General features: G+C 42.2%; 1 protein-coding gene across 1 annotated transcript in view; it reads right to left on the bottom strand.

Annotated features, from left to right (window-relative positions):
• Positions 1–22786, bottom strand: part of NPAS2 (neuronal PAS domain protein 2) — a 611171-nt gene that overhangs the window by 279154 nt on the left and 309231 nt on the right. Inside the window, exons 7-8 of the mRNA XM_069204404.1 lie at positions 16052–16165; positions 9078–9196 (exon numbers count right to left, since the gene is read on the bottom strand). Coding sequence (XP_069060505.1) covers positions 9078–9196; positions 16052–16165 — 233 coding nt within the window. The remainder of the gene's footprint in view (positions 1–9077; positions 9197–16051; positions 16166–22786) is intronic.

The raw sequence follows: 22786 nt of genomic DNA, 5'->3' as shown, positions 1-22786 counted from the left end.
AGGATTAGTTTCAACATTTTTAATGCTAATCCTGCAAAGCGCCAGACTTGTGTCCAAAATTTTGATGCTAGTCCCCTAGCTACCGCCATGGTGTGCTGTATTTTAAATATGGCGCAAAAACATGGTGGCGTTAGGGTCGCACTAAAGGGTGCAAGAAAAGTGGTGCTGCACTGTGTGCAGCACCACTTTTCTTAAATATGCTACTAATTGTCAAAGCGATATATTGCACCCTTGATCATATGTTTTATGACTTGATAATTCCCTTTTTTTCTATATTAGGTCCTTGCTGGTGTTGCAGTACCATTGTAAGAAATTTGGGGCCAGATGTATGAAAACTGGGGTCTGCGAATCGCAAAATGCGAATTTAAAGAAATCGCAATTTCCGAGTCGCAATTGGCCATGTAACAAAATTGCGATTCGGAATTATCGATTTCTTAAAAATCGCTATTTGTGGTTTGCGAGGCCCATTTTGCGAATCGCAATTTGCATTCTCGCAATTTGCGATTTTTTTGCGATTAGGTAAAAAATCGCAAAATGCGAGAAAGTTTGAGAATGCACACCTGGAGGGGCTTGATGACTCATCAGCAGGAAATGAGTCATCCCAGGCAGGTACAAGAGCCACACGCAAGCCAGCATCCAGAGTGAGAGCAGCCCAGCCACTGTGAGGAGAACTGTGAAGGAGCAGCATCATCTGAGCCACAATGGAGCCCCAAGGTCCAGGATCTGAGAAGCAGGAGAGAAAGCCCAAGCTCAAGTTCAGTGAGCAGGAGCTGGAGATCCTAACAGAGGAGGTGGTGAGGAGCCATGACCGCCTGTTTGGCAAATCATCCCTCCAGGTGCCAGGGAGTGAGAAGAGGAGACTCTGGCTGGATATCCAAACCAAGATTTGCGCCATTGGAGTGGCCCAGCACTCCATAGATGAAATCAAGAAGCGCTGGTATGACCTGCGGTCCCGGGCAAAGGAGAGGGTGGCAAGGCGACTTGCAGAGGCCAGGAGCACAGGAGGTGGACCACCAACTGAGCTACCTGCCACACCACTGGAGGACCTGGTGGAATCAACCCTCCTACCAGAAGCAGTGACAGGGGTCACTGACATAGATACCTCGGCCCAACCAAGTACCAGCGAAGGTAAGTGCAAATTCTGTTGTGTGAACACTGTATGTGCATGCATAAAAGCCCCTTAGGAATTAGTGTGTGAAGTAGTCACATCTCAGTAGCAGCAAAAAAATGCATTATGGGAGTCGTGGTCCACAAACTAGTACAGACAGTGGCATGATAATGTTAGCAAGCATAGTGACACCCAAGGTAACACAACACACACTACACCATGTACAGCAGTATGTATAGTATTATTGCCATTTCTGGACAGATAATGTAACATACAGAACTGACATGCTGCATATTGTTGTTGCAGGTGGGCCTGGCACAGCAGCCACAGCAATGACGGGTGTAGCGGACACGGACACACAGCTGCCCTCTGACAACAACACCAGTGGGTCCAGCAATCTCCCAACTGTGCGCCGCAGGCCTAGGCCGTTACCACTACCAGACCTCAGTGGTGACTCTGATGTGCAGCAGGAGAGTTCAGGCACACCATCTGCATCCGGGATGCGCAGCCAGGTACCGGAGGACAGGGGTCCTGCAGCGCGTCGTCCAAGTGCCCCAGTGTCACTACAGAAATTCCAGGAGGCAGCTGAGGGTACATCCCTGTTTGGTGGACTTGAGGCTGCTATGTTGCAGCAACAGCGGCTGCAAAATAGAAGGATCCAAAGTTTGGACAGGAGCCTCAGAGTCCACAATAGGAATACGGTTGGACTGCATCGGAGACTGGACACCATGAATGATAACATCAACCAGCTGCGTGAGGGACAGGTACAGGCCTCCCAGGACACTAGGGAGCTGACCACTGCTGTGCGTGACCTGTGCGAGGAGCTGCGACAAGAAAGACTGAGTAGACGCAGACATGAGCACCGTTTTCGCACCATGTTTAAGACATACTGCTGGTCCTCCAATCGCATGGCCAACTCCACCGCCCTCATCGCCCGTCGTGCTGTGGCGGCCCAGGTAGAGGCTGCACACACCAGTAGGGATGTGGTCCAGGCCCTTGTCCAGATCACCATTGTGATCGAACAAGTAATGGGACAGAGGTCGGCCACTCCCAGTGAGGTTGCCTTGGGGGACACGGAGGACACCTCAAGCCTCAGCAGTGTGCACGTACCAGCTCCAGACCACAGACGGCGCAGTGCCAAGCGCAGCACTGCCACAGAGCCTGACATTCAGGGTGCCAGTGATTCAACTGAGCACCCCAGTGGTGTGCGAGGGAGGATGAAGTGACTTCTGCCTCATTGACTCTGGTGTCCCCACTATGGAGTAATAATGTGGGACTCAGTTCATTTGTTTATTTTCGTTTTAACAATCCCCCTTTTACTTTACTCATCACAATTCAAAACCTGCCGTAAAGGAATATATATTTTTTTCTCACTATAGCTACAGTAGTCAGTAGAGTTTGATTGTACATACTCACGTCTGAAATGGTTGTGTGTGATGTCAGCACGCCTTTGCCGTCCCTCTGCTGCACTGGTCCTGTCTGCTGGCTGTAGAGGTGGTATGGGATCGTCATCATCATCTGATTCAGTGTCACTGATTTCTATAGGTATGCCCCTGGTTGTAGCTATATTGTGCAACATTGCACAAGTAGCCACTATTCTACATGTGGTTTTTGGACTGTACTGTAGTGCCCCTCCACTCTTGTGGAGGTAACGGAAGCGACTCTTCAGGAGGCCACATGTGCGCTCCACCACGTTGCGGGTTGCCCTGTGTGCTGCATTGTATCTCCGTTCTGCCGGTGTGGTCGGGTTGAGGTAGGGTGTCATCATGTAGGTGCGCACTGCATAGGCACTGTCTCCTGAAAGGAACAGAAGGTTTGTTGGGTACCTCAGCCTTCTGACATGGGTTTGTTACCTATGCACCAGTGTAAAGAGTGACATTACCTAGTAGATATCCTTCACCAAACTCCCCAGCTAGCAGTCTTGTGTGAATGCCGCTGTGACGAAAGATGTATGAATCATGTGTACTCCCTGGGTACCTGGCAACGAGATCAGTTATGATGTAGGTGGCATTGCATATCTCCTGTATATTCATGGAATGTTGGTGTTTACGGTTTCGGTACACATACTCTGTGACTGATGGTGGACACATTGCCACATGTGTGCCATCTATGGCACCTAGGACGTGAGGGAACTGTGCTATCTGATAAAAGTCAATTTTTGTCTGCTGTATTATCTGTGTGGTGTGGGGGAATCTGATGTACTGTTGGAGTTTGCTTAGCATGGCGTTGATAAATGCATTGACAAATCTGGAGAGGGTGCTCTGTGTGACCCCCCCAGCCGCTGCTATAACCCCTTGATAGCTCCCTGTGGCAAGTAGGTGGAGGGTGCATAATACCTGCACATGGGTGGGTATGCTATGTGTCCTTAGTGTTCTGCGCTGCAGTATGGGTTGTAGCTCAGCTATCAGATCAAGAATCATGGCTGAGTTCAACCTATACCTCACACATATTTCCTCCTCTGTCAGGTCAAAAAATGTAATGCGCACTCTGAAAATTAGCTCCTGTCTCCTCCTCCCTCTCCTCAAACCTGCCAGGATCCTCATCCTCCTCGCCATGACGTAGAGTGCAGCCATTGTGGTGGGGAGTCTGAGGCATTCTGGGCCTCTTCATATAGGTTGCACCTGGTTACCACCTGCTTTCACTTAGTGGTATTTTGCATGTGCAAAATCCCATTCTGCGAAAAATCGCTAATTGTGATTTTTTGATGCATCTCTTTGCGAATCGGATTTTGCGATTCACATTTTGCTCCTCGCAATTTCCTACTGGAAATACCGAATCGCAAAATGCGACTCGCAAAACCAGGTCTCAACGCAAAAAATCGCAAAAATCACGATTTCTTTTTTTTGGTCTGTGAATGCCTTTCATGCATCGCAGACCACGTTTTTGCACTCGCAAACGGCCGATTTTTGCGATTCGCACCGTTTGCCAGTGCAAAAACTTTTCATACATCTGGCCCTTGGTATCATACACCTAGTTGGAAAAGGTACTTTTACTCTCTTTGTGAGGAATAGGAGTTTTTTGAGGTCCTGATGAATTGCCACTAGACCTTTGAGACTGTGTGAGCGAGAAAAATGCTAACCATGTTTATGGGTTCTGTTGTGTAGGAATGACCCGCACACAACCCCTGCCTACAGACACCAACAGTAGAGGTATTAGGCACATACTAGGTACAAATTTCAGGGAACCAGATCATTGTGCCCTGCTTCCCCTTCCTTTGTTTAACCTTGATAGAGGTGTCAGGTTATAATAAACATTGCCTTTTTTTGGCACTCTTAGTCAATTTTAATGCACTTTTTTGTCCAGTCCCTCACTCTCGCACTCACTTCTGGCAATTTTATCAAAAAGCTCTCTGACAAAGAGCCCCCTTGCAGGGCCCCTTCAGGCATTGCAGCGACGGCCTGACGAGGAATATGGCCCAGTGATGAAGCATGTCACCTAATGGTGAGTGAGGGCTATTGCTCCTGACAAATTAATGCCTGCAGGGATCACAATGCTCCTGCCCTAGTAGGTAGCATGGAGTCTCATTTTTTGGAACGGTGCATCTTATTTTTTTATTACATTTATACAGGGAGACTGATGCACTGGACCATATAAATCTCTCATTTGTTTACCCACTTTTCTTTTTTTGTGACAATACCATAGCACACAGACACTCTTAGAATGGGCACTGTCTCCACAGCAGACAGAACGCATTCTGAGGGTGCTGAGCAGTGATGCCCCTGCACTGGCTTTCCGTTAGCCAACTAGTTGTAAGCTGAGTTGTAATCAGCATGGTGGCACTGAGTGCAGCACCGCTGTGGCTGACCACAACCCAGACTGCCGTCAGCCCGTCAGGAACAACGTTCCTGGCGGGACGGTGGTCTTCAGGTGCACCCACCTGTGTTGTCTGACCGTCACTGCAGGGTTGGCAGTCTCATGACTGCCAGCCTTGTAATCAGGCCCTAAGTGCCTGAGTATGAGTTCCTCATAATATTCAGACCCATGTGTAAACTCCTGTTTATTCATGGGTCGGAATTACAAGTTTTAAGGTATTTAACACATCCAGTAATTATTCGATGTGTTAAATAACTACATCTTCGTTAACGTTTGGCAGGTCAAACCTACTGAAATTCAACAGAAGAAAACATATTGTGTTTACCATATGATGCAGATTTTGATGTGATAAACACTAAAATCTATATGTAATTTCCCATGAACTCATAATAGATGTTACTTAGGAAACCCGATAAATAACGTTCCCCATAGTATCCTTATTTATTTGGGTGATAAATTACGCTTCAACTTGTAACTAGGTACTAAGTGTGGTGGATTTATATAATAAAACAGTTTTCAGTAAAATTTAGAGCTAGAAACCTAATGTTAACTGACTGTCATGATCAAAAAATGCTTTTTATTTTTCTTATCTCTTATAGGCGGGATTATTTTATATAGTTTTTCTTTTCTTTTCCAATCTGCTTTTAATGCTTATTTTAATACTGATTATAGTATATTAAGGATTTTTGATAATCTGACAAGTACATTATTATGATCAATGTGGCCAGAGTGATAGCAACAGTGCCTTTTGACCTCTCCTGAGTGTATCTCAGGATGTGACATCAATAATGAAAGTCCATCAATGTTCCACTCCTGGCACAACCTTGTGTGTCTACACCGATAACCTGAATTTACAAATGCAGTGCAATGAGTTCAAGAGTGCTGAATGCATACACTTAGGAAATCTATAGCTGACCGGCAATTTTAAACTGTCGGAAACTTCCTGGTGAAGCAAAGCCGCAGAGAAACCGACATGTATCTATCTGAATTACAAAAGCAGAGGTCCCTACGCATTAACTAGAGATGTCATCTGGTAAGTAAAGAAATTAATCTCCAGTTCTCCCAAAAGACTCTGATGATGGTAATTCTGTCTCTTCGGTTTTTTAGGATGAAAATGAAGAGCTTCCTCGTTATGCTGTGGTGACTCCAAAGTTGGAACCAAGTGTTCTGTGGGGGCCTCGTCCACCCCTTCAATTGACAGGTTTTCACATGTTCCAAGTGATGTTTGGCACCAAGGTTCAGGAAGAAATCCACAACTAGAAATCGAGCCCCAAGATTCAGGAACCAATCCAGAAACTCCAGCTAGCTCAACTCGACAAAGTCCCACAGGTCTACATGCTGTGGAAGAAGAAGTAATAATGGAAAACAGACCTTTTCAATCTGAAGTGCCACTATTTCCTCCTCTTCTTTCTGAGGATTCGTGTCTGTAAGGATCATGTTCTCACAGAAGTAGAGAAGTACAAGTCACTGAGTTGCCTATTCCTGATGAGTAATTAAACGGTTTGAAGACATACTTGATATCTCAAGCGGAACTCTCAAAAACAAATGTAATAACTGAATTTAACAAATGGCGACATACTATCACTGAGCAACACAGTCTTAGGATAAAAAGACAAAGTGAAAAGCACCCCAACCAAGTAACTCAACCGAGCAACTATATTGACAACCTCAAGATCTTTTTGCAGAACTATAAAACCTCTGTGGAGAGAAAAGATGAGGTAATATCTAATTTGACAAATGCAATTGAAAAGCAGAAAGAGAGGCTGTCTGTAATTAAATAATTTACAGAACGGAGGCTGGAGCATGCAGAAAGTCGCCAAGATGCTTATGCTCGTAACCAGGCAAATAAGCAATACACCATGACTTTAATGATGAATGTGTGGTGCGCCTAACACTCTATTATTCAAGTAAATTGGAAAGACTGAGTAGAGAAAGCATGTTGTACTCGAGCTGAAGAAGTTTGTGTTCAATTGTCTAATGACTATGAAGTTAAAATTGCCCAGTCTAATGAATCTATTGAGGAGGCATGAGCAGAGAATCAGCACCTGCATGGAGATAGATAACATTTTAAAGGCTCAATAAAGAAGGCATTAATGCATGGAATATGCACCTTGAATATGGAAGCAAGGATCATGTTTCGGGTTAAAGACAGTAGACTGGACAATGATCAATCAAACCAAAGAGAAGATGCTGGGCTAAGTCAGCAAGTATCTTTCCAGTCACAAACAATAGCCTCCCCGCATATGGATGCAGCTCAATATGACATTTGTTATGTCACCACTCATATATATCTAGATTCTGCTTCATTTTTGGAATTAGAAAGCTGACTTAGAATAAATAACTTATATTCTAAGTAATTTATGTATTTAATTATTAGGGAGTTTGATAGAAAAATACACATCACCATATGGCCGCTTCAGGTCATAGGTGTCCAACAGGTGGAATCCAATAATATGCAAGGTGTAGTCCAATTCTATAGCCTTCAGCTGCCACTGCCACTGCCTTTCCAGGTCTTCAGTCGAACCCTAGCTTGAAGTTTAAGTAGCCTTCTAAACTCCAAGTGGTTTATTTCTGCTCTTAAGCCAGGGTGCAGGGTGCAGGGTGTTACAGAACCTGAGATCTTGAACTTCCAAAAATGTGCTTTGTTGCTTCATCAGCATATGCACCTTTTTCCTACGACATTAAAGTCTCCATGAAGTGTGCATGCTCTGTTTGGTAGTGTTTGTGCAGTAATCCCTGTAGGCTCTTTGATGCTGCCACAGTGTGCCCATGATATTGAGAGGAACGTTGTATCCTGCTACTTAGGACACTAGTATGAGATTGCCGACAATGCTAGTACCATGTCTGAATCAGTGGCAGAGCTTGCGGGTGTGCGGTTGAGTAAGAGCCAGAAAAGCGTTCATTACTATAAAATTGCATGGGACCTTTCCAGTTTGATTGCTGCTGGACTGCTGCCTGTACTGTGCAGGCAGGGCAGTCCTGACCGATTCTAGTTCTATTGCTGCTAACATGTGGATCCGGGGTATGCTTATTCCTTTTAGGAGGATCAAAAATGAAAAGTTTCTCCTGGAAGTAGGACAGGACGCTGGGACTCCAACGTCTGACTTTCTAGAACCACGTTAAGGCTGAGCTAAATGGGTCGTTCACCTGGGACCACGATCCTGAAGGTGAAGAAGACGTGGGTGACAAAGTGTAGTTGGATGGAAGCTAGGACCCAGTGACGCCTTTTCTGCAGTAAGTAGGTAACATGCTGCACATCACTCTTTTTATGATTATCAACTTCAGTGGGTGCGATGGGAAAAGATTAAATTCCTCTTCCAGTCGAGATTGTGGGCCTTGTTCCAGGCTCAGAACATGCGTAAGTACTGGCCAAAGGTTTTGATGCCGAGGGATGTATGTACTCCTGATCACACCCTCATACCAGCTCATATATTTCACTGCTTATTGTCTGATGAGGCACCAGTAAGATATCTCAATGTGTGGCAGAAGGCCACAAAGATCAGCCTGAATGTGTATGTTGATATGTATTTTCCTGGCTTGTTCACATATGTTATGAATGTCTCTGTTTTTCAGAGAGCCACGGTGTGTAAAATATGCTGTTGGATAAACATGCTTGGTAGCCAGTGACATGGCCACTTGTGAATAAAGACCAGACTATGACATTCAACCAGCCAAGGGCCAGTCCTTATTTGGGGAGATGTATTATGTGCATGATTTGGGATGGCTCTGTAATTTATTTTGAATGATAAAGAGTGGCATTAGCTTGAATATTATTACTAAGTTGTCGTTAGTCACTGAAAATGAGTCACACTGCACTAAATGTGTCATCTCCTTGATGGAATCCATTGCAGAATGCTACCTGTAGTCCTTATTTGGTTTCTATAAAAGGGCTCACACCAGCAATATAAGAGTTACTGCATACTAATTGATCAAACCTTACAAGTTGCATGTCTTTACCTAGATGCAGTTGCTATGAATATCTTAGTAATACTTGCTGAGTTAATATTGTTTTTTTTAGCTAGTGGTTTTTACGTTACACTTACTGAAAAGTTAACGCTGTTAATTGAGCTACTAATGTACATGAAGAACGCCCTGTGTAATCAGACCTAATGTCACCCCATTCAAAAAATACCTTCTGATCATGCTCTCTGCTTACCTTTAAAAACTGAGGTGTAGCAAGGCGGACTGTAGCAACAAAACAGACGTGTTTCCCAACTGGTAATCTGTGGGATCTTGAAACAGCGCCATCGAAGCCATTAGAAGTGGAACTAGGCACTAAGAAGAGCAAGACAGAGTAGTTTCAGTACTGTCAGTGAGAAGGAAGAGCTGTTCAATTGCTAGTGCGTTAACTGTGGGCTACATACAAACATACTCAAACTATGCCAAAAGAAGAACACACATGGCAAAAAGATGGCAGAACAACCGTGGACGATTTCACAAGCTTTTGTAGGAGTACACAAATCTCAAGCATATCATACACAAAGGATAAAACCTACATTTTCAGCAAGCATTGGCAAAGCTAATAGGTATGGTGTATGAGTCCTGCTAGGTATGGCAGTGATTTTTAGCCAGGCTAAAGTAGCTTGGCTGAAAAAATGTAAAAAAATTGGCTATGATGTGACTTTTGCATCATTTTGTAGCCATGAGGCAACATGGAGGCATGCACCTACAAAATGAGGCAAGTATTGTTTTACCAATGCATTTACCAGTCCAAGGTGGATTAATACAAAAAAGTGGAGCAAAATGTTCTTTTCTTGAAATAGCACTGATGTGCTGTTAAACAAACTAACAGGGGAGAGGGTTAGAGTTGGGGCAGGGAAAGAGGCAACACGGTGTGAGGAAGCATAGGACAGAATGATGCAGGTGGGAAAGGAAGGACATGCAAGAGACAACAATGGGGAGGCACAAGGACAGTGGGAGATTTCATAGCACACACACAATAAAGAGTGGACAGGCAAGCCAGGGGAAGTACACACACACCCGAGGGTGGGCAAATGGTTTTGGGGAAGCACATTGACAACCGAGGTTGGGTAGGTACAATGGGAAAGCACACGAACAATGGAAGTTGGGAGGGCAGGGATGGTGAAGTAAACAGGCAATGCAGGGTGGGTTGTGGAAGCAACCTAACAGAGGGTTGGGGGTGAGGATGGGGAAGCACATGAACAATAGAAGGGATGGATAAGCAAGACCAGAAATGGAAAGTGGGCAGGCATGGAGGAAGCAAGAATGTCAATTGAGGGAGGGACGTGACAGGAGAAGCACAAGGTCAAGCAGGGGAGCATAAAATACACCAGAGAGACAGTTGGAAAACACATGCACTCTCATAGACTGCTTAATGAAAGAATGGAGCACCTGAAAAGGGAGCAGTGGAAGGACAAAAGTAATGGGTCCATGCTCCAGGAGAGGGACAAACACCAGAAGAGGAAGGAAAGCCCATGGAAGCTCACAAATAAGAAGCAAGCAAATGAGAGGGACAATAGAGTCAAACAATGGTAACTTATGGGTGGGCTTGAAACCCCCTGTAAGCTAACAATATGCCTTGCAACAGGCAGCGCATGCACTGTCTTAAGCAAGACCTAAAAATATTTGTTGTGGAAATTCTTGATCTTCTAGTGTTCTACGCCTGAAATTTAAGCATAAGATTTTTCCTGCTTTCCAAAGATCAGCACAACGTGCATCTATTAAAGAGTATTCAAGGTCAAAAGAAATCACCAACTTAATAAGGTATCATAATATTACTAATTTGATAAGGTAACTGCTTTTTCAGTCATACTTATTATACATTATATAAATTGTTTTTGATTTCGAATAATTGGGTTACCAGCAGCAGCACTGCCATATTGAAGGTCTACAAGCCACTCTTGTATCCTTATTCTCCATTGTGTGGAACTATACAATAATAGTGATTGCTAAATGATAGTGTCATTGTGGTAGATGCATTGTTACACTTTGTTTGGAGCTGCATTTCATAGTTTGGTGTTTACCTAAGTTGTTTTCTTGTAACTATGTATATGAATGCATGTTACCAGTAGCATTTTATGCATCACTTGATGAATGGGCATCTGTCTCATGAAATTCTGCTTTAATGAATAATGATCATTTTATTTCTATGTATGGTTACATTTTGGAGCAATATTATGTTTTTGTGAATGATACAGTTATATTTTGCTGATTTTTTTTAAATATATTTTGGTGTTACTTGTTGAACCATGTGCTGGAGATTACTACCTGTGAGGAACTGTCTGCAGAGATTCTGTGTAGTGGATTTTTTTATATCAACTAAAATCTTCATATACACATCCTGGAATTATGAGTTAACCCACTTGGAATGCAGAATGACTGCATGGAACCAGAATAACCAACTTGAATTCCTCACAATATTCCATTTTCTGCAGTGTTTAATGCACACAGTGGTAAATGTGTGCGGGGGGCTGTTGAAAAGCAGGAAGGTGCACTGGGGGAAGGAAGAGGAGAATGCTGGTGAGAAGGGGGAAGCATTATTTCGTCCCTATTATGTTGGTTGAGGATAAAGCGGGAGCCATGGAACAGGTTATTTTTCCAAGGCTACTTTACCAGGCATATATTCCAGCCAGTAAAATCAGGTCCACAAGGAGGTGAAGGACAGAGCTGAGCTAATTTACGGTATATCATTTGGTAATCCCAATATATTCAAAGAGTCTGGAGTCCTGAATTGGCGCAATGGGTTTTTAAAAAAATTATTTCAGTTCTGTGAGGTTCCGAAGTCAGAACTACAGTGTTTACAGAAGACAGCCAACACATGTTTCACCCCCTCTTGGTGTAAAAGCAGTGAATAACTCCAATGTGTGGTTGGTTTCCGGGTGATAATCTGTATTCTCACTTAGTGTTGTACATGACCCGTTATAGCTTGAGACCGTATAGAGATGGCAACATAAATGGGGTCCTAAGTATTTCTATGCTGGTTCAAAATGTTTTAATGGGTTAGTGGATTTCCATTCTTGAGGACATCTGAACACTTTTGATTCCACCCATGGCGCAAGAACAGGCACCTTCTGGGACAGTCACCCCTGCTCTCTCTTCATACCCATAAAATCAGTCCATTGTTCCTTCGCCTGGTGAATCCTGGTGCAGCAATAATGGCCCTCTCACGATTGAACTGAGTGGATTTTCAATAAGGAAATCAGCTCTGCTCAACTCATGAACAGGCCTTTACAGTTCATTTGAAGATTGTTGGCAGAATTTGGTATTGGCTATTTTTCTAGGAGCAGAAAAAGGAAAGAAATTATAGTACAGGACTTAGAAGAGTTTTAAGATCAGGAGGAACATAGAAAATTGGGCAAGCTGTGAAATGGCAAGATCCTGGGCAAACCACTGATAGTGTAATGGGAGTTGGTTGAAGAAGGCTTGTTTGAGTAATTCCAAACCATATAGAATTTCAGAGTCACCACTGTCATAAGGTAAGGTAAGGTGGCAGTCAAAGAGTGCAAATAGGTGGTGGCACCAAATTACAAGAAGCCTTAAAAATGTCCTTTTAATGTATCTGGAGTGTTCCTGTAGTAAAAATGTCTCTTTTTCTAGAGTGCTCGGTTTACAAAAAATATAGGCTTGAGGTAATATCAAAGTGATCACATATATATATAATCTCTCCCACTCTCACTCTCGCGCTCTCTCTCTCTCTATATATATACATATATATATATATAACATCTTTAATACATTAAGTATACTTTTTAAATGTTGATTATTTTATTTTATATGTATATAATAAATAAAACAACAAACAATACTATATGTGTATGTATGCATACATGTATATATATGTGTATTTATATATGTATATAGGTGTGTGTGTGTATATATATATATATATATATATATATATATATATATATATATATGTGTGTGTGTGCATACATATATATATGAAACTTTCATGTCATACTTTCCATCCTTCTAGAACAATCAACAATCAGATTGGCTGACCACAAAATTAGAGAAAATATTGTGCCTATGTGCCTACCCATACAGTACTCGGTCCCCCAATCCTCAAAAAGAGTGTAAAAGGGCATTTAAGGGGGTAGGGTGAGCATACGCTGTCCCCACGGACAGTGTGAATGGTCACAAAGGGACCCTCCCTGAAGTTAAAATTTTTAAAAAGTGATTTTTTTACCATGGGATATGCGGTTCCAGCAGCTGGATCTGCATTACCCAGCGAGGCTCCAACCTGTTACCTAATTTCCAAAAATAAATACAAAATGAAAATGTTATGGGTCTGGTCATAGACCAGATACTGCAGTCCAACAGTAATTGGGCAGACTGAAGGCATAAGAAGTGTGGTGGTCGGCAAAGGGCCAATCCCCCACTGCATGTGGCTGCAGGCAGCACACTGTGGGGTGGTTAGCTACTCGTGGGTGGTTGGAGGATGCAGTCAACCCCTGATGTGCATTTCCAAAGGGCTTGTGCAGTGGAAGGTTGCCTGCCTGCAGGATACTAGGCACAAGTTGGGTGCAGGGTCTGGCCTGAGGCCAGGCCAGGCTGCCAACCCTACGTTCTGCTTGACCGAAGACCATGTGCAGCAAGGGTTGAGCACAGGCAGTGGCTGGAGGTCAGGGCCTACAGCAAATCACCTGCCACGCACAGCCCAAGGCTGTGTGCATTGGGGAGGTTGGTAGCTCACAGGTGGTTGGGCACAAAGCTTGACCTGAAGACAGTACCCCTAAGTGCATGGCCAAAGGCTGCGCCCAGTGGGTGGTTAGTTACCCATAGTTGTTTGTTGCAGATGACTTACAGGGGCTGGGCGCAGGGTGCAGACAATTGCCCATTGTGCATGATGCACGGCCTTCAGGTGTGCCCCCCTCAGGGGACTGGCTGCGGATTGTCTGTAGAGGGTTAGGCGTAAGGTCAACTTTGAATATGCCAAAAAAAAAATAGACACTCACTGAAAAAATAAAGGTTCAAGTGATAGTTAAGTATAGTAATACGATCTTCACATATGCTAAAAACTCCCCAGAAATTCTTTGAAAATCAAAAGGTTATATTGATGGGTGAGTTAGAAGTAATAACATTTAAAAACTAAAAAAACATTGAGATTTATCAGTTATAGCTGAGGAACTAACTATAATTTGCACCCATATCCTGCACTGCTTATGACTTCACGTTACAATACTCATGACATGTTAGATGGCATCATTGATAAATTAATAAACGTTGTGTTATGCAACAGGGATGGATGGCCAGCAAAGTCTTTTGTACTTCCAAAATGGCTGCCGAATTGTGTCATCATGATGTTTCATGCAATGTGGTGACCATCATAAGGGTGTAGAAACATTGCTTTCTACGCTTTCAAAATGACTCCTGCGTTGTGTAATGCTATGTGATGATACTACGCATGTAATGTCACGTAACATGACAACCATCTTTAAAGTATAGAAAACAATGTCTTCTATGTTTTAGCATTGACTTTCACTACGTTTGGCTTTGCCATAGATGCTGCATTGCTGCATTAATAAAGCCGCCAGCATTGGCAAATCCAATAATGTCACCCGCAGAGCATTGGCAAAGTGAAAGCCATTGACTTTGGCAGTGCTTGTTTTTGCTGGTGTCACTAGACCTTCCCAGGCTTAAAAATAAAGCAACAAAGTATGGTAAAGCAGATGAATATCAAGGACACAAAGCCCATTTTGAGACTGATCCAGTATTAAAGTTGTAACATCGTCAGCAGTACAATTAAAAATTATTTAAGAGTTAGAGGGTAAATTATCAGAAGAGTTGGGAGCATTGACGGAGAATTGCCAGAAATGTGTTACTGAGTAGCTTATGCAAAATATTCTTAAATTCTCCCTTCCAAATTATTCAGACGGAAGTACCACAAATAGATGAAGTGCCAGAAACAGAAGATTAGGAAGAAGAGACAACCACTTCATCAAGAATATTACCCAGATTGTAGGTGATCGCGGTCACCAGTGGACACAAGTTAAGGATATAACTGTTGGAATTTATATCCCAGATTTGGCACAATCACTTAAATGCCTCCCAACCTAATTAGACAGAGTTTGGTGAAAACATGTGACTAGTTTAAGGACATGATTATTCAGACATAGGACCAGACATACTAACCAGACATACTAACATTTTATGCCAGGTTTGTATCACAAAGGTGATGCAAATTCAGTATAAAATGTTGTGGTAGGATTTGTTTCCAATGCAAATCATGACTTGTTTTGAAAAGTTGCCTAAAGTACCGCAAAGTAGTGCTATGCACTGCCTTGATCTACTTTACATCAAGAAAGTGTGTCATGGGTGGAACATGGGCATTCCCATGCAATCGCCCAGGGGTTTTGGTGCAAATCCCTATCTACTAACATTAGTAGAAAAGGATTTGCATCCAAAAATGATGCCACCTCGAGGCAGGCTAACAGTGGACTAGCGTTTTTTCTGCGTTTCACTGTAGAGTACACATACACAATAGGAAGAAATACCAAGGGATAGTCCCCTTATCACACGTTTGCACTATTGAGCAAGAGTGTGTGCCTTGAAGCAAAGGAGCCTAACGTGCATCACTGCAGGAGAAGAAAGAGACAGCGCCATATTTGAGAAGATATGGTGCTGGGTTTCTTTCCCATTTTGACGCAACACAATACAGCAACATTAGCTGATATGCTGTGCGGCTCCAAATCTTTACATGTGGGTGGGGAAATGTACAAAAAAAAAGACTGCAGTACGGGGACAAAATAATACCTATACAAATGGCTTTGGCAGCATGACACAATGTGGAAGAGGGTAGAATCCAATTAATTATGGCTCTAAAATAGACTGCTAGCCCCACATACCTTCTGTGCATTTAACATATTTCTGAATCTGTGTGCCAAGTTTCTATTTGAATGCTGGCCACAGAGTTGCTTCTCCCTTGCAAGGGGAGTAGTTTTCAGGAATGCTTGAGAGAGTTTGCTTACAGAAGAATTGCGATAGTGAAACCACAAGTACATTTCCAAACGGATTATTACAAACAGTTAAGAAAATGAAAGCTTCTATTGATGTTGTAGTGACCGGTCCTAGACCATGCAAGTGGAAACACCTGCTCCTCAGATAAATAAGGCAGTTCACACAAATCACTGCATTAATAGGTAGATTACATTCACAGTTGATGCTTACCATCTCTGTGTGCTTGGAAGTTTCCAACAAACTTGAGGTACTCATAGGTAGGAAACTCCTTTGGGTCCAAGCTACCTCTCAGAAGGTGACAGCAAAATTCTAAGGCATGGTCAGCTGCATTGTTTGGGAAACAAAACATACAATAATAGATAGATAGATAGATAGATAGATAGATAGATAGATAGATAGATAGATAGATAGATAGATAGATCGATAGTGCATGAAGGCAGGTAGCTGGGCAGATACAGTGTGTACTGTACTATATTTTCAAGGGGCGTGTGTTGAAATAAGAACAAAATATTAGCATATTTTATTTTGACCTACAAAGATCTTGAATCCAGAATAGCAACAACCACAATATTGCAAGTATGTGTACATTTACTATTCTTAACTCCACATATGTACCCACCTTGAAGATAGCGTTAAGGCACTTAAGCATGGCATTAAGAGTAATACATTTATGCTTACCCATATATATGTAACTTGATGATATAGTACTTTATGTTATTCTGGAGTTAATATTTTGTGGGTCAAAAGTTTTAAAAAAACATGATAATGTGATAGAACACCATTTTCAAACAATGATGCTGTTGAGTGGGGGGTCAGAATATGGTAGATGTGAATAGAAAACCTTACATGTTAGTGTTTCCTATTACTGACTTTAAAGTTTGGTAAAATTATGCTTTGTGGTGTCATTAAATAATATCACAAGTAAGCCACAAAGCAACACATAGACCACCAAACTCCCTAGGCCACATGACTACATCAAGGTAAAATTAGAAAAACATGAAGAAAAAAATTGTGATGTCTTCACTAGCTGCACAAAGAATAGGCGTGTATGCAGTATCCCTAAAATATTTCTACTCTTGTAGTGCCTTTGTAGGTGTGATCTCTCTTTCAATTTCTGAAACAGAACTCAAAAAATCATATATATATATGTAAGTTTCTGCCTACATTTCTCAAAGATTTCTGGCTTTCTGCAGGATTCACTAAGGTTGACTTCAACTTCATGCTTTTTCCTGCTCCCCTTTTCTAACACCATGCACTTAGGAGTCTTTATTTCTGGCCACCGCAATGCAAAATGTCTTACACTTCCCAAATCTTGATGAGTGGCAATTATGTTGGTTATATTATCTGTATGAACTATCCTATTTGTTTAGGTTGAGCGTAAGCGTTTGACCTCCTGCATACTTTTAGTAGACCACTTATGGCTTAAAGCGATTTAATTTGTTGGTTGCACTGTTCTTTAAAAATTCTTGCTCGCTTGTGGTCAGTTCTGCCTTTTTCTCCCTCGTTTTTCTGTTTCAGAGCAGTGACCAACTAGTGTATTATTCCACTTAGTTTTTTTTATCTGTTGCGGTGACAGACTATTTTTGTTATTTCTTTGGTGCTCCCCTTTCTCTGTGGGTGTTTTAGGCTGGTAGCTGCCTGTGTTTTATTGCAGCATTCTGTTCCACCTCCTCTCATGTCGCTGACATTTGTTTTGGCTTTATTCCATTGCTGTCCTTGTTTACCTCTGGCTCCTGAAATAAGCTTATTTTACAAAACAAACATCTGGTTGTTTAGCTCACTGCTCACGAAAGCCGCAGTGTTGGAAAATGGGTTATTGGTAGGGCAGGTAGGTACCTACACCTAGCAACAAGCCACAAACCTCCACGTAAGTACAGTTAGGTCTCAATAAATTAATCCCAGCTCTACCCTTGGTAGCTTGGCATCGAGCGTCAAGGCTTAACTTAGGAGACAAAGTGTAAAGCATTCAAATATCACAAAACAGTAATTAAATAAAACACAGGAAACAGTTTAAAAATCCAAAACCAATTTATAAAAATAGCTTATATTTTTATCTTTAAAATGACACAAAAACGATTAAAATCGGTTCAGGGGAACCGGAGATATGAATTTTTAAAGTATTATTATTTTCTAGCGCTTAGAAACAAAAAGCGCCAATCGGGTCATCTGGTTGCACCAGGACCGGGACAAAGTCAAACTTTCAGGCCGACCGCGATGGAGCCCTGCTCGGCTACAGGTCGCGGGAAGCCTCGGTTAAAAAGTTACCTTCTGACTTAGTCTTTATTTTGAAGTTTTTCTTCACCGGGACGAACCTGCCAGTTGGATCCGACCTCCTGGAGCCCTTGTCCGGATACGCGAAGTCGGTTTCCTCGGTGGTGATTTTTACCTTCGGACTTAGTCGTTTTTTCGAGATGAAAATCCTTCGACCGGGGTAAACCTGGATCTTGATCCGACGTCCGTGGAGCCCTTCTCGGATACGATGGCTGGAAGGTCCCGGTCAACTTTTTACGTTCGGACTTAGTCTCTTTTTTGGATGTTTTTCTTGACCGGGACGAACCACGAAGTCAGGCCGGGTCGCGGTTGAGGCAAGCCGGCTAGAATTTCCGCGTCGAGTCGGTCACTTTATGGAGCTTTTTTCTAAAATTTCTCCAATCTTTTCCAAACTTCTGGGGCTTCACCCAGATGTTCTTTTAAGGTTCTTTTGGGGTCCACAGCTCACCCCAAGGGTCCAGAAGTTCTGTGATGGTCCTTGGGAAGTGCGGACTTCAACTCCCAGAGTGCACCTGGCGCAAACTCCTTTTTGGCCACTGGGCAGTGGTCAGCTGGTCACTTTTTCAGGAGTTGGTGCAGGGGACTCTGGTTAGCAATTTTTCACCTGTAGCAAACAGGGAGTCCCTCCTTGAACCAGTGGAAGCCAGGCAAAGTCCTTCTTGTGGTGAAGCCCAAGTGTGCAGCTGGTGCAGTCTTTCTGAGTGCAGGGTCCAGGTGCAGGCCAGGGGTCCAGCAGGGCAGTCCTTCTTCTCCTTGTAGTTCTTTCTTCTTGAAATTTGGTGGGGATCTGAGGCGTGGGTGCAGGTCTGCCAGTTTTATCCTTGCTCCTGGGTGAAAAGCAGGGGGGCCCTGGTTCTCCAATCAGGTACAGGGTCGTCCCCCTGTGATGACCACTTCCTGGGAAGTCTGGCAAAAATCCATCCCAGAAGGCAACAGTCTCTAAAAATCCAAAATGGATGAATCTGATTTTTGGAGGAGAGATCTGGCTGAGCCCACCCACTGGTGTGGCTAAAAATCATAAACACACCCCTCTCCTGCCCTCTCCTAATCTAATCAAGGGGGCACCTAGCTGTCTGGGGTTGCAGGATGTGGGGGTGTTGCTGGGTGCTCCAGATGTCCTTCTCTGCCTTTGAAGACCAGTTTGGCAGCCCTCCCCCTTCCTGCCTCACCATCTGCTGAGGGGAGATTCTCTCCCCCAAGCACATTCCTTTGTGTGAAGTCAGGCCACTTCACACCTCATTAAAGTAGCCTGGCAGAAGCTGCTGCAGGCTGGCCAATCAGAGCACAGCAGCAAAAACAATGCAGAGCTGAAATTGGCAACTTTTTAGGTAAAGTCTAAACTTTTTACCTGCACTAGTTATATTAAATCCAACAACTGGAAGTTGTGGGATTTATTATAACAATCAATTTAATACCAAATTCTTGGTATGTAACATTTAAGGAGACTTTAAAATTTAAAATAAAGTCTGCCCATTCTAGCCTATGAAGGCCATTTACTTCAATGAGGGAAAAACGAATTTGGCTGTTTTTACCTCACCAGGGCTTATAAATCTATTTTTATAAAATCCCTGCTTATAGTTACATGGCACCCTGCCCTAGGGGCACATAGGGCACACCTTAGGGGTGACTTATATGTAAAAATAAGGTAGTTTAAGACTTTGGAAGTACCTTTAATTCCAAAGTCGAATTTGCATATAACTTTAATTTAAAAGCAGCCAGCAAGGCAGGCTTGCTTTTAAAATGACACTGGGCACCTCAGCAATGCACCTAGGTGTGCACCACCTATGCTGTGGTCCCTAAACCTACATGCCCTACCATATACTAGGGACTTATAGGTAGGTTAACTTAGCCAATTATAATTAGCCTAATTTGCATATCCATTTTACACAGAGCACAGGCCCTGGGACTGGTTAGCAGTACCCAGGGCACCATCAGAGTCAGGAAAACACCAGCATAAAGTGGAAAATGGGGGCAAAAAGTTAGGGGGCCTCTGCAATCAGCCCCAGTTTCTCACACGCAGTATGCACTTTCTGGTAGAATGGAGCTAAATTGAGAAGCAATGATGTGAAACTTGCTTAGCCTCACATTGCATCTCGAGTCTCTCTCTCCAGGGCCCCTCCCTGCCAGCGCTCACGACATTGCACACTGGGCATTGCTTATCTCCTTTATTGGGGCCATAAATCTTCTCAGGCTGCTCTGCTCATTGAAATGCGAGGCAAGAATGATGGCAAGACTATTCATTATGTTAAAATAAAAAAGAAAATACTTTTCCAGCCTTATTTTCCAATTTCTGTTCAGACATTTACACAATGAAAGGTAGTGCATTCATCTTCTCGTCTCTCCTCAAGGGCATGGGATTTCTGATGTCAGTAGCCGCCAGTGACCACCAAAACATGGCAGGAAAAGATGAAATTATGAGACAGGGTTGACCAATTTTTGGGGCAAGAAAAGTCCAGTTCTGAATTTAAAATGCCAATAGCGCTAACTCAAGAAATTGCTAGACCTATAGCGTTGCAAATGCTTGTTTTGCATGTTTGCTAATAAAGGGCCTGACTTATCATTTGATGGTCGGTACTCTCTAATGTCAGGGTGCTGGGGGACATTGCCTCAACATCCTGACAGACCACTGATGAAGCTGACATTTGGCTGTTACCTTTTGTATCACAAGGATGATGTATACATAACAGAAGTTTCAGAGATGCATTCACTGAAGACTAGTGGTCTAATGTGATGTTGTATAGCTATTTTAATATGAATATAATCATTTATTTTGATTTAATATGTTTTCCTATGATTTTAAGAAATAGATTTCACTGAAACAGTAATGAATTTCTTTATGATAATGATTTGAATGTCATATCTTAATATTGAAAATGTAGTTCTCCATTATACCTATTGAAATGAATTAACATTATTTTACGTTTGAAACTTACTGTAGCATGAATTATTGACAAGATTTATTAATGATGACTTTGCAGTTATAATGTTGTATGTGTTTTATTTGACTGGAATAAAGTGTACCATTTTAATTCTATTCTGCTTTAGTAAGCCATATTGAATTGCTAGGTCAAGGACTTCCAAAAAATCAGAACGCTGTTTTTTTCTTTGCTATTGTGACCCTAAGAAAGTAACCCTGAAACTGATACATTGAGGACCAAGGAATGTAAAGATAGACTCAATTTGTTATTTGTTGCAAAATCGTACTGGAAAGCAAAGATGAATGCCTTTTGCATGATGGATGTGGGAACTTTTCTTGATGCTACAGATGCATGATGTATGATGCGGTTTGATTGGACAGTAAAATCGTTCGATTCATATAGTGTTGTTAAAGGACAAATCACTGTTATATTAGGACTTTAGCTTACCATTTCCACTGGGATTTGGGTAGAAATCAGTTGGACTTTAGGCAGACACTATCTGGACTTTGGTAGCACTCTTTCCTTGGACTTTCAGAAGTACAGACCTCTTTGCTCTTGCCCCTCACCTTCCTAATGCTTGATGAGAGAAGACTTAGATTTTTGCATGACCAAATGAGAAGACTCTTGACTGAGCTTCTGAGGTGCTGACACTTTCCCTTTTTATTTACTTTTTGTCAACCTTAGTTAGCTTCATTTTGCCCCAGATATCGTTTTTCCAAATTCTTTTTGTCCTTTATTTTCTTTTTAATTTTTGTCCCCATGTTTTGTAGTCTAGCACATGTCAGTTAGTGACTTGTTAATTTTAGGGATTCCTTTGCTTAATCAACTAAGTTAGATGATTATAGGTTGTCTTTATGCTTAGACGAGTTGGACAACATTTGTTTACATCAGCATCAGATCTTTCTCTTATTTCTCTGCAAAGCCTTACTTGAGTGTTTAGTATGTATTATGCTAATCAAGTTTCAACTGTTCCAGTGCTTGGGATATCCAATAGTAATGTTGTATATTTATAGGCTTGTATTGAGAGATGTTTACATTAACCTGGGTTTGAGCTTGTAATAAAACCCTTTAACTTTATTTGGACTTTGGTGTTCCTTGTGTGGCCAAATAGGTCATACTGTAACTTAAAATGCTGATTAGGTTTTGAGATATTTGATTGTCTCCTACCCCTTTGCTAGGGTGAAAAGACCTGTCGACCTTGCTTAAAGCATGCCCAAAATGCTAATATAAAATTGGTTTCTCCCACGAGGGGGGAGACAATAATTAGGCGTAGTGTTATGGATACCACAGTCATTTTATGAAATTGTCCAGACCAAACCCAAATTCTGATCCAATGGTTCGTTCAAAAGATGGATGGGGTTCCAGCATCGTTCCTTTGTAGCAGATGTGTGTGTATTAATAGGATTTTAGCTTGCTTTGCTTTGACTAAAGATTGTGGTGAAGTGTGATGTTATGAAGTGTTCTACAGCGTTTTCAAAGTAGGTAAACATTTCATTGCATGATTAATTAAAATCTTTACAAATGAAGATCTTTAAGAAGAAAGAATTTACATTGAATCCAAAAATATCAAGTAAATTAAAACAGAAAACACATGTAAAATCAGCACTGTGAGCAAAGTGCAATTTTAAAACTAGGGCAATGAACAATAAACAATGAGTTCTAGAGCAGGTCATCAGTATACCATTATCTCTCCAAAGGAGGTAGAGCACTAGGAAGGCAGTCAATTAAACAGATTTCCTACATTAAAGTGACTGCT

This window comes from Pleurodeles waltl, chromosome 8, assembly GCF_031143425.1.
Source record: "Pleurodeles waltl isolate 20211129_DDA chromosome 8, aPleWal1.hap1.20221129, whole genome shotgun sequence".
NCBI classification, from domain to species: Eukaryota; Metazoa; Chordata; class Amphibia; order Caudata; family Salamandridae; genus Pleurodeles; species Pleurodeles waltl.
This window is presented reverse-complemented; position numbering and strand designations above follow the sequence as displayed.